Below are 11,298 nucleotides of genomic sequence, written 5' to 3'. Positions count from 1 at the left end.
TGCCATTGGGCTTTGAATACGAACAGTGCAATCTGGACTATCATCACTTTGACACTTAGTTTTGTGTCTTGCCCTTTGGCTTGTCTACTTCTATCAGTAAATGCCTTTGAAGTACCTGTGTTCTTGAGCTATGGGGATGTAGAAAGTAGACATAAGTCAAGCCCAAGGTGACCATGAGGGATTCTGGGTGAATCATGGATGGACATTTCTGCTGAGCAAACATCTTGAATTTTGCAACAGAAATGTATTTAGCTTTAGGAGATCTAAGATTGGCCTCCATGACCTTTTTTTTCTTGGGACTTAAAACAGCCTGGAATAGGAGCCCATTCGCATAAGGTTGTTTGGAATTGGCTCAATAAATCCCTGTGCCAGGAGATTTTGAATTTGAGCCTGTGCCAGTTGTTACTGGTCCTCTGGTATATACAGGAAGTCTGAGAAGATAGGGATTTTTGAGAACTCCATTCTGTCCTGACTTTACCAAGTGGGATTACCAGGTGGATTTTTTTTTTTTGGGGGGGGGGGGCATGGAGGTGCTCTGCTGATTCAAAGCTGTTCACTGCTCCTTGTTGGGAACCAGAGACTGGGACTCACTAGGCCTAGATTTGTGGTTGATTTGCCACTTTTCTGGAGTAGCTGCCTTTCTTTCCTCCCTTTCTCAATCCTTACCTTTAGTCTTCCTGGCATGAAAGTATCAGGCTTCGCTTTGGTAGTTCCTGCTAAACATTGGTGGTGGGGCCTCAAGAAAGTCTGACTGTGTGTGGTTTTCATCTTCTTCTCCAGCTTCTTAAATACTTGTTCAGCTTGGGGTCCAGAGGTAATCCTTGTCAAGGGCGAGCATCTAGGATCACAATGCGTTCTTGACTTAGTCAAGCTTGTCTCCTGGTAAATGACCTCATGGCAGCAACCCTGCTAGATGCATCCAAAACATCAAAGCCACATTTCAAAGAATGTCTGGCAACTTGGGTGCTAGGGTTGCATAAATCTAGCTACTCCTATATAGCTATACAGGAATCCTAAGTTATTTTGTAACTCTTCCCCTTATGGCCCCTTCTGTGACTGCAGTATCACATCCCACAACAAGATAATATAGATTTTCCCATCCCCTGCAGTAATTTTACCTAAGTAATGTCTTTTTTTTTGTAGCCATCCTATTTCCTCTTGAGAGTCCCTCCACCCCTGTGAATACTTGTCAATCCTGGACTATTGGAAACATGTTAAAAACAAACTGTGTCAGAGGGCTGGCTAGTTTCATGGGATCATAAGTTAAGACAGTGAAAAACTAAACTTAACATCTCTTTCTGGCATTTGTTCCCCAACAGTGCTCATTCTATAAAGAAATGCATTTTCAGCTTGCCCCTTCTCCTAACACCAAATATCTCCATTTCAGAAGCTGAGATTTGTTCCTGTCCCCTCTGACTTCAGAAGAAAAATTGTTCACATCTCACCTTTTCTTGACTGGTTCTGCTGCAGGGGTGCATATTAAGCCTTGAGGTGGTGACAGGAACTGGTTACTGGTGCTCGGTCGTGACACACCCATGCTCTCAGGGCTTCCACTGACAGGACTGCGCACTTTGCTCTGGAAGAAGATAAGAAGAAACAAAGATGACTAACTTCATAGCTGTTAAAAAAATCTGTATTTGTCCAGGAACTCTCAAAACCGACAGGTAGAAACAACCTGAACCTGCAAGGGAGAGGGCATGAAAAGGACACAGGAATGTAATGCATATATTACACAACACAGTCTGGTTTATTAAAAGCAATGACAGACTTCTGGTGATGTACTGTAAATGGATATTAACCGAGCTCTTACCCCCCCCCCCAAAAAAAAAAAAAAAAACATATTCTAAGGTTTAACAAAATAAAATCACAAATGTAACAGATGTAAAATAACAGGCAACATCCAGACACCCCTGCGTACAGTATCCACTAACAAAATAAAGAAAATAATCCAAACTCACTTGCTATAGCCTCCTTGTGAACCAATGTAGCACAAAGAAACTAGGTGTGAAAAATGACCCAGAACTGAAATGGTGCATCACTGCCACTAGACTCATGCAGTGGAAATACTCAGACTTAGTGAGTGAAGATGACTTATAGGGATTCCAGATGAAGAGTTCTCATTCCAAACAAGTGATGACCAGAACACAGACAGTATAAGAGTATCAGAACGGTTTCCTTCTTCCAAACAAATGTACTGTGCACAACCTATGTTTTAATTTATTCTTTTTAATTTTCCCACTCTTTCTCCTATCATTCCTGGCTTTTTTGTTTTCCTTTCCTGCATTAATAATTGTGTCTAATATATCCAAGTCTAACTGCATGATATTCAATGTGTGTGTGCTGTTATGCATAAAGCCAAACGTTTTAGTGGTCATGCCACATGTTCACGTTAAAAGGAGCGAATCTTAAATATTCTGGAATGGCATGTCTTGTCGTAATACTTGTAAATATAACTGCTAAGAACATTATATACATTTGAGCTAGAGATACTTGGTGAAAGAAAGAGCACCGAAGAACTAACTACATGCAAAGTTTATATACCAGATTAAAAGAGGACAAAGGTAAAATCAGTTCAGAAATGGAGCTAAATTTATACACCAGATTAAAAAAATATGAACACTAAATCAGTTCAGAAAAGTAAACTTAATCAAACATATAATCTAACAAAACCTGAAGAGCATTGTTCTATTTCTCAGCCCCAGCAGATATGATGGGAACCCTAACTAGATGGATGCCTGCCTGAAAGTATATGGAAGTGCCTCAGTCTACATTTGCCTTCATCCCCCTTTTAGTCAGTGATACTGCTAAAGTCTTTTCTCCTAATAAAAGTGCTCTTTAAGGGATTTCTAAGATGGTAGTTGACTGAATGAAAACAATTTAGAGCTCTCCCACTGTGAAAATGATGTAAAAAAGCTGGCTAAAGTTATAAATTTGGGAGAAATTCAGTGATGCACTCTCTGAATCTGCAAAGAAAAACATCTTGGGGTGGTGGTGGTGGGGGGCTAGCACTACAGATGCCCATCAAAATGAATGCCTAAGCCCAAAGCTTTGAAACAACCTGCAGAAATTTGAACAAAAGTAGGGTTCTCAGGGTGAAAAAAACAACACAGTATGACAGATGAGTAACCAATAACAGAGAAACAGATGACTGCTTCTAAAGGTGCAAATAGAGAGAAGCAATTGTGCTTTTTGTTTGAAAAGATAACCATAATAGGCCAGAATGAGGGCTCCTTAAAAAAAAAACATTAGGAAAAAAAAAAACGGAGCTGGAAAGTCTAAAAGGAAAGGAATAAGATCTGGAGGAAGACAAAGCAGTGATTAAAGCTGAGCTGTAGGAACAGACCCACAAAATACAAGAACTAACAGAAATAATACGAAGCCAGGGAGAAAAGACAGATAAATCACTCAAGATGAAATATCAGGATAACTGGAATACACAAGACAGTGGACAAGTGTAAACTGGAGCAGTATGTACTACAGCTATTATAGGAGAGATTCATGCTAATAGGAAATAGTGATGCCAATATAGAGGATACAATGTGGGAATTTGGCACGCAGCAGCGCTTCCAGATGTGTTTTGGAATGCTTTGGCATGCTGCCATTCGTTTGCTGCAAAAAATAAAATAAGGCAACCAAAAAGACTTAATTAACCCAACTGCAGAGATGTTCAAGAATTTGGTCAAGAATTACTTAGAAACACTGTAAAGGAGAAAAAATATATTGTAGGTATTAGAAGAATGAGTAGAACAGCAGCATGGCTGAAATACCCTGTAATACAGGAAGCACAGCAGGAAGGGGAATCAGTAATAAGGAAAATGTTCAAAATTTCAAAGAAAGTGATCACAGACAGCTAATCAACTGGACTAGGAGAACAAAACCTCAGCTTTGGCCGGCTAAGAACTTGCTATATTCAACTGGACGTATAAGAGAATTTAAGTACCTTTATCTGCTCTTTTTTTCAAACAAATACAGTATTTAAATTGATTTTAACTGTGTGGAAGGAATATTAGCTGAACTGGAAGTTAGTCAGTGTTTGCTGAATTTTGTTATTTGCTAGTAATTACAGGTGTGGGGGTAGTCACATTCTTTGATTTCCTGTCCTTGCCTATTTAAGTGGTACAGTGTGAAATATTTTCTGCTTAAAAACCTCAGCTTTGGCTGGCTAAGAACTTGCTATATTCAACTGGATGTATAAGAGAATTTAAGTACCTTTATCTGCTCTTTTTTTTCAAAAAATACAGTATTTAAATTGATTTTAACTGTGTGGAAGGAATATTAGCTGAACTGGAAGTTAGTCAGTGTTTGCTGAATTTTGTTATTTGCTAGTAATTACAGGTGTGGGGGTAGTCACATTCTTTGATTTCCTGCCCTTGCCTATTTAAGTGGTAGGTACAGTGTGAAATATTTTCTGCTTAAAAACCTCAGCTTTGGCCGGCTAAGAACTTGCTATATTCAACTGGACGTATAAGAGAATTTAAGTACCGTTATCTGCTTTTTTTTTTTTTCCAAAAAATACAGTATTTAAATTGATTTTAACTGTGTGGAAGGAATGTTAACTGAACTCCAAGTTTTCACTCTGCTCTTTAGTTAGTCCCACCCACCCTCCTTGTTTTTGTTTTGCTGTTAATCTTAGTGGCCTTGCAACTGCCCGCCCCTCTTGTAAATTTGTGTTTGGATACTCCTTCTGGGCCCATCTCATTTGATCACTCAACTGAGTGCAGTGAGATCATATTCTAGGCACTCCTACTGTGTACAAAGAGAGCATCTGGGAAACAGAAAAAAAAAAAAAAAAAAAATTTAAGCTTGTTTCCTGCCTTTCCTGTTAAGTGGTATAGACTATTTGTAGGCTTCTGAGCCCCCAAGCCCTTCTGTGTTGGAGGGAAGCCTTCTAGCTTAGCTTTTTTTTCTTATAACTCGCCAGTTTTCTAGTTTCAGCACTCAAATCGGTTTCTTTGATCTCAGCACTTGTTCAGAAAAAAAAAATTTTCATCTGCTTTTACTGAACTTGTGTTTCTACCTACTTTTTTTACTTTTGCATCATCTTAAAAGTACTCAATTGTATTTATTACTGCTTGGTGTAACCCATTCTAAGCCTTTTGGTTTAAATACTTGGGCTTCGGACCAGTTGTTTTGCACTGAGAGGGTTTGTGGTCTGCACTGTAGTGGCAGAACAGGTAGCTTACATCCTTCTAGGTTGGGAACTGCTGATTGAGGGCTCAGTGTCTGTTATTCTAAAAGTGTATTAATTCTAGTTTAAGCACTTGGGCTTTCAGGCCAGTTATTTTACATTAAGAGGGTTCGTGGTCTGCACTCTTGTGGGAGGAGGCTGGACTCTGCCCTTCTGAGCTGGGAATTTCTGGTTGAAGGCTTATAGTGCATGCATATCTGAACTGCTTCTTACTGAAGTTGGTGCCTTGTTTGCTGTGGCATAGACTGGATTCAGGCCTGCTGGATCTAGCTTTGTTTGTGTAAGAGCACTAATCCAGGCATTCTCTAAAGTATTCAATTGTATTTATTACTGCTTGGTAGTAACTTGATTAAAGTGTAGCTATCATTCTAAGTCTTTTGGATTAAGCACTTGGGCTTCAGACCAGTTGTTTTACATTAGGAAGGTTTGTGGCATGCACTGTGGTGGCAGGACAGGTAGCTTTCATCCTTCTAAGTTGGGAACTGCTGATTGAGTGCCCAGTGTCTGTTATTCTTAAAGTGTATTAGTTCTGGTTTAAGCACTTGGGCTTCAGGCCAGTTATTTTACATTAAGGAGGTTTGTGGTCTGCACTCTTGTGGGAGAAGAGGCTGGACTCTGCCCTTCTGAGCTGGGAATTTCTGGTTAAAGGTTTATAGTGCCTGAATATTTAAACTGTATCTTACTGAAATTGGTACACCTTGTTTGCTGTAGCATAGACTAGATCCAGGCCTGCTGAATCTAGCTTTGTTTATATCTTGTTTGCTTGTTATTTCCCTGGCGCTAATTCCACCTAATACACGGCTTCTCAGCGCTTCTGTGGATCACTAGTGATATCTGCATTGCTTACTGTACTTATTTCCTTGTTTCACTTGAAAGAAAGTTACTGTTTGTCGTTTTTGCATTTAAGTTACCTGTGACACATTGCACTTAAGTTACCTGGCACTTGCTCACTAAAGCAATTATATAAGTCGGCACTAAAAATTAAAAGCACTACACCCTCACTCCCCACTGGCCCTAGTTTTCAATTATTAAGGAATTCCCAATATTATTCTAGCATGTCCAAAGATCAGTTGTCAATCTCCTCTCCGGTCCAGTTGGTGAGTCTGGGAATCTTGAGGCAATGTTACAACTGCCTCATGTACACAGACAACCCTCTCCTCCTCATGTGAAAGATGCAACCATATAGCCAAACTGGAGGCTAAGCTCTCTCAACTCAGTACTGGCATAACCAGTCAGGAGGAGAAGGAAACCACACTCACTACAATTCCAGTCTCACATAGACCTACCACGACAGCAAACCAAACACATAATCACACAAAAACATACTCGGAGGCTCTAAATAAAGATTTGCCGAAGCAGCAGAGACCTCCAAAGCAGACACCCAAGCAGCCGCTACCCCAAAACAAAACATGTGCAACACATATCTCACAAAGCCAGTGTGCCAAACAGTCACAGCCCTTAAGACTAAACAACACACCTGATACACTTGTAATAGGTGACTCTATCCAGGCACACTGGCGTCCCGCTCACCAGGCTGAACAAGGAGAGGGTCACGGTGAGCAGCCTGTCGGGCGCTAGGATCCGCCACATAACACAAGCACTCAGGTCACTCCAAGGCAAGTACAAATATGACTCAGTCATTGTCCATGCTGGTGTGAATGACCTGAGATGTACCTCCCTGGACTACATGAAAAGAGACATAAAGGAGCTCTCTGAGCATGTAGCCCAGGCACCCTGACCTTGAGTAGCATCTTACCCTCACCAAGAATGATGCCACAATATGGCGACAAGATGATCAATTTCAACAATTGGCTTAAGTACTGGTGTCATTCAAAGGGGATCAATGCCTGTCAGCTTGGGATGATATGCTCGACAAGCCACGATGCTTCGCTAGAGACGGCTTGCACCTGTCACCCTGGGCTTTCGGATATTGGCAAAGGCTCTTGCTACCCCATAGTGCCTTTTAGGCAAGGCTCAAAGACAATCCCACCTCCATAGGTATCACAAGGGATAAGAAACTAAGAGTAATGCTACTCAACGCCAGAAGCTGCCTTTTCGAAACTCTCCTTAGCATGGAGAACATCGATATCTGTGCAGTAACAGAAACCTGGTTCAGGGCTCTCGAGAGCACCCCAGCACTACCAGGTTATACCTCATACCATGCTTTTCCCCAAAACTTGGACTGAACCACAAAAGGAGGTCGATATTCATCAAAGATACCCACAACTCCAGGTTGGTGGCAAAGCACGAAGCATCAGAGACTATCCATGTGCAACTAACAGTGGGTAAAACTGCCTTCCAGTTTATAGCCTGCTACAGACCCCCCTCCCAAACCCAGGAACCCCACTCGGCCTTCCTGAGAACACTGGAAAATATGAAGGTCTCTCCAAACACCATTATATTGGGCGACTTCAACTACCCAAACATAGACTGGGAGCATTACTCTAGCTCCAACACCCTAGCCCAAAGGTTCCTAGAATTTATAAACTCAAATGCTATGGAACAACTTGTTACCACTCCCACAAGAGGGAAAACATACTGGACCTGATCATCACCAACATGGGGACTCTATGCTCCAGACCAGAAGTGTATCCCTCACTGGTAAGATCAGACCATAAACTAATCTCACTGGATATTCACATTCTGACCCCACCCCTGCCCAGAAAACCACAGTGAAAAACTTCTCTAAAGCAAATTTCACACTCCTGAAAACTGAGGTGGAATCCTTCAAAGCCCCGGCCTGTGGAAAATCGCCCAGACCACAGAATCCTTTATAAACGCATTCTATGAACACCTTCAGGAATGCATGGATCATCGATCCCAAATAAAACCAAGACCCAATCCTCCAAAGGCAGGCGTCCTGTCTGGTGGACCCCAACCATAAACAAACTATACAATAGAAGGAGGAAGCTACTAAATGATAGAGCAAAATCCCAAAAAGGGAAGGCATCACTGATCAGTATTAGCAAAAAACTACGGGCACACATAAAATTGTCTAAGGCCAGCTTCGAGAGAAAAATTGCACAGGACACTAAGGATAATCACAAGACTTTCTTTAGTTATGTTAGGTACCTGTGTGGTAATTCCCAGATATGCTCAGAATTAGTCCAAAATGACAAAAAATACACCGAACCCACAGACATTGCCAACATCCTAGCTGACAGATTCAGCGCACACTCCCCCCCCCCCACCAAAAGGGCAAATATCTATCCCAGCAGAGTGCTGCCCTCCTGACATCTCAGATACTCAGGTAAGAGCCGCCCTCTCCAAAGCAAAAAACACAGCATCAATGGGACCAGATGGTGTCCCGGCATGAACTCCAAGAAGAGCTAAACCCAAACATAAAACTACTGTTCAATCTCAGCCTTACTACAGGATATGTGCCCAAAGAGTGGCGTACAGCAACAGTGGTCCCTCTCCATAAAGGTGGAGCCTCAACGGATCCTGGAAACTATCGCCCCATAAGCCTGACTAGCTTGGTCTGCAAAGCTATGGAAAGGATCATCATGGACCTCATAAATAAAGATATTGGGGACCTACAAACACTGGATCCTACCCAGTTCGGCTTTGTTAAGGGCAAATCCTGCCTCTTAAACCTGGTTGATTTCTTTGAAACAGTCACCAAGGCCATTGACGGGGGAAGGTGGTCCACACAGCCTACCTGGACCTCGCAAAAGCCTTCGATACAATACCCCACTCGGGCATTATAGATAAGCTCACCAGCTTAAATATAAACCCCTATGTCACTAGATGGATTGCAAACTGGCTCAAGGACAGAACCCACATGGTTAGAATTGCTGGAGCCATGTCAGACTCCAAACCAGTTACAAGTGGTGTCCCACAAGGCTCAGTCCTGGGACCTCTCTTGTTCAGTTTATATTTCTCGGAGGTACAGGCCAACACGGAAGGACTGTGGCTGACCAAGTTCGCAGATGACTGCAAACTGGGCGCCATAATCGACTCTCCAGTCGACACAAGCATCCTCCAAAAGGGCCTCATAGAAACAGACAACTGGTGCCAGAGCCATGGCCTCAAGCTAAATGCCAAAAAGTGTATAGTCATCCCCTTTGGCAAAAACAAAGTGCCCACAAATTACCAAATAGGTGGTAATCCATTAAGTACAGAAGAAGTAATTAGGGACCAGGGGACCCAAGTTGATAGCAATCTCTCATTTGACAACCACGTGGCCAAAGTGGTTAGAAAAACATTTTATATAGCCCACCTAATCATGAAGGGATTCATATCTAGATCAGGGGACGTCATCGTGCCTCTTTACTCATCCCTCATCAGGCCCATAATTGAGTACAATGCCCCTTTTGGAATGTACCTTACCAGACACCTGCAGTAACTGGAAAGACCCCAAAAGTATCTCACCAAGAGGATCAAATGGCTCAAACAGATGCCATATGCTGCCCGGTTAAAGAAACTCCAGCTCTACTCAGTGGCATACCGCCTGTTCAGAGGCGATTTGTGCCTGACGTATAAAGCCATGTCCAACCCGGAATTAATGGATATGCTGCACCTCAGAAAATCCAAATCCCATCGAGCTACGCGCTCGAGAGACTTGAAGCTCAGCACTGAAATAAACAGGACATGCTGGAGGGACAAATTCATAACCCAGAGGCTCCCTTCACTCTGGAATAAAATCCCAGTCCAGGTTAGGCTGAGTCCCTCATCTTCAAGAGGAATCTTGATGAGTGGATGGGAGATCATAGGTTTACCCCGGGTATCACTTCTGTGTTACTGTTAGACAGAGGCACAGTATACTAACCTCGAAAAAGGGCATAGCAAAATAAATTTAAAATGGGTGGCAAAAGCCAAACACATTCTGTCTAGGCTTATAAATGCCCTAGGGCAGATAGCCTAGTATGAACCTATGAACAAAGTTAGACATAGGAGAAGTGATGCAGAGATACTTGGAGGGCATGCAACATCAGATGCTGAAGCTGAAAACACTGCAGGAAGAAGACAAGACCATGAGAGGAACTACATGCCAGTAAAAGAGATAAGCAGGAAAAAATAAAAACAAAGATAACTACAAGGAGATGAAAAAAAGATTCAAGACAGTGGAGGGAAAACAAGTGGTAGACTTGTATCAGAGGGACAGAATAAGAAGCCTCTACTAAAGGAGATTTATACAGAAAAACACAGCAGGACACAGCGACAGACAAGGAAGAGCTCAAAGGAGGTGGAAGCACAATGTATCAAATGTGTTTTCAGAAGTGAACTACTGGACAAGTGAGGGACTAAAACGTTGTACAGGAGCATTTATGATGGATGGCACAATCAAAGAGGCAGAAGGTAGGAATATGTATAAGGAATGAAATGACAGCAGAAAAAAAGAAGCAATGCATAAGTGTAGTAACAGACATTGAAAGGCAAGTAACTGTGGGCAGGGTAGGAAGGCTATAGTAAATGAAAAAGATACTTGCCACAACATCAGAACTTTACAGACGGTAGGAAGAACTAAAGAAACTCCCACAGCAGTGATGAAAAATACAGCTAAGGGGGCATAAACACAAATCTCCAAGGTAAGAAATATTTTTCTCGTAACTACTTAATTATGTACAATTAACTACAACAAATAAAAGTTTAATATCCAAGTCTAATAAGAAACAGGTAATTACTGCTGATTTAACAGCTAAGGGGCATGGAAATGAATGTATGGGGGAAAGTAAGGCAGAGAATGACACAGACAAATGTGAAATATAATAGCCACGATTTATCAATAGCACATTTAAGACCTATAAGACTGCAAAGAAATAAAATAATGCTGTACTATCATACAATGAAGCTGGAGCACCAGTCCAGTGAGCAACACTAGGAAGGGGAGACCAAAGAATGGGAATGCTGCAAAAAAGATTGTGACATCAGTAGTGGGTTTGCATGCAGTGTATTAGAGGAACGGAGAGATGAAAGGGAACAAAATAATATCTTAAACAGGCCCATATCCAGGGCATACCCATGCAGAGCAAGAACCAAAGGGCAGAAATCCAGAGGCCACAGAGGGAGTGGAGGGGGTCTGAGAGTAGGCACTGGACAAAGAACACAAAGTTTAGCTTAGAGAGCAGGCCAATAAGAACGGGTATGCCAGATGGAGGCAAAAGGGA

General features: G+C 42.0%; 1 protein-coding gene across 2 annotated transcripts in view; it reads right to left on the bottom strand.

The window, feature by feature from the left end:
• The window catches only part of IKBKB (inhibitor of nuclear factor kappa B kinase subunit beta), a 1,482,168-nt gene that overhangs the window by 41,221 nt on the left and 1,429,649 nt on the right, over positions 1–11,298 (bottom strand). For both annotated transcript variants that reach the window (XM_044082985.1, XM_044082984.1), the window contains one exon: positions 1,446–1,576. In XM_044082985.1, the coding sequence (XP_043938920.1) occupies positions 1,446–1,576 (131 nt within the window). The remainder of the gene's footprint in view (positions 1–1,445; positions 1,577–11,298) is intronic.

The sequence above is a fragment of the Protopterus annectens genome, chromosome 9.part0 (genome assembly GCF_019279795.1).
Source record: "Protopterus annectens isolate FY-2018-M chromosome 9.part0, PAN1.0, whole genome shotgun sequence".
Lineage (NCBI taxonomy): Eukaryota > Metazoa > Chordata > Ceratodontiformes > Protopteridae > Protopterus > Protopterus annectens.
This window is presented reverse-complemented; position numbering and strand designations above follow the sequence as displayed.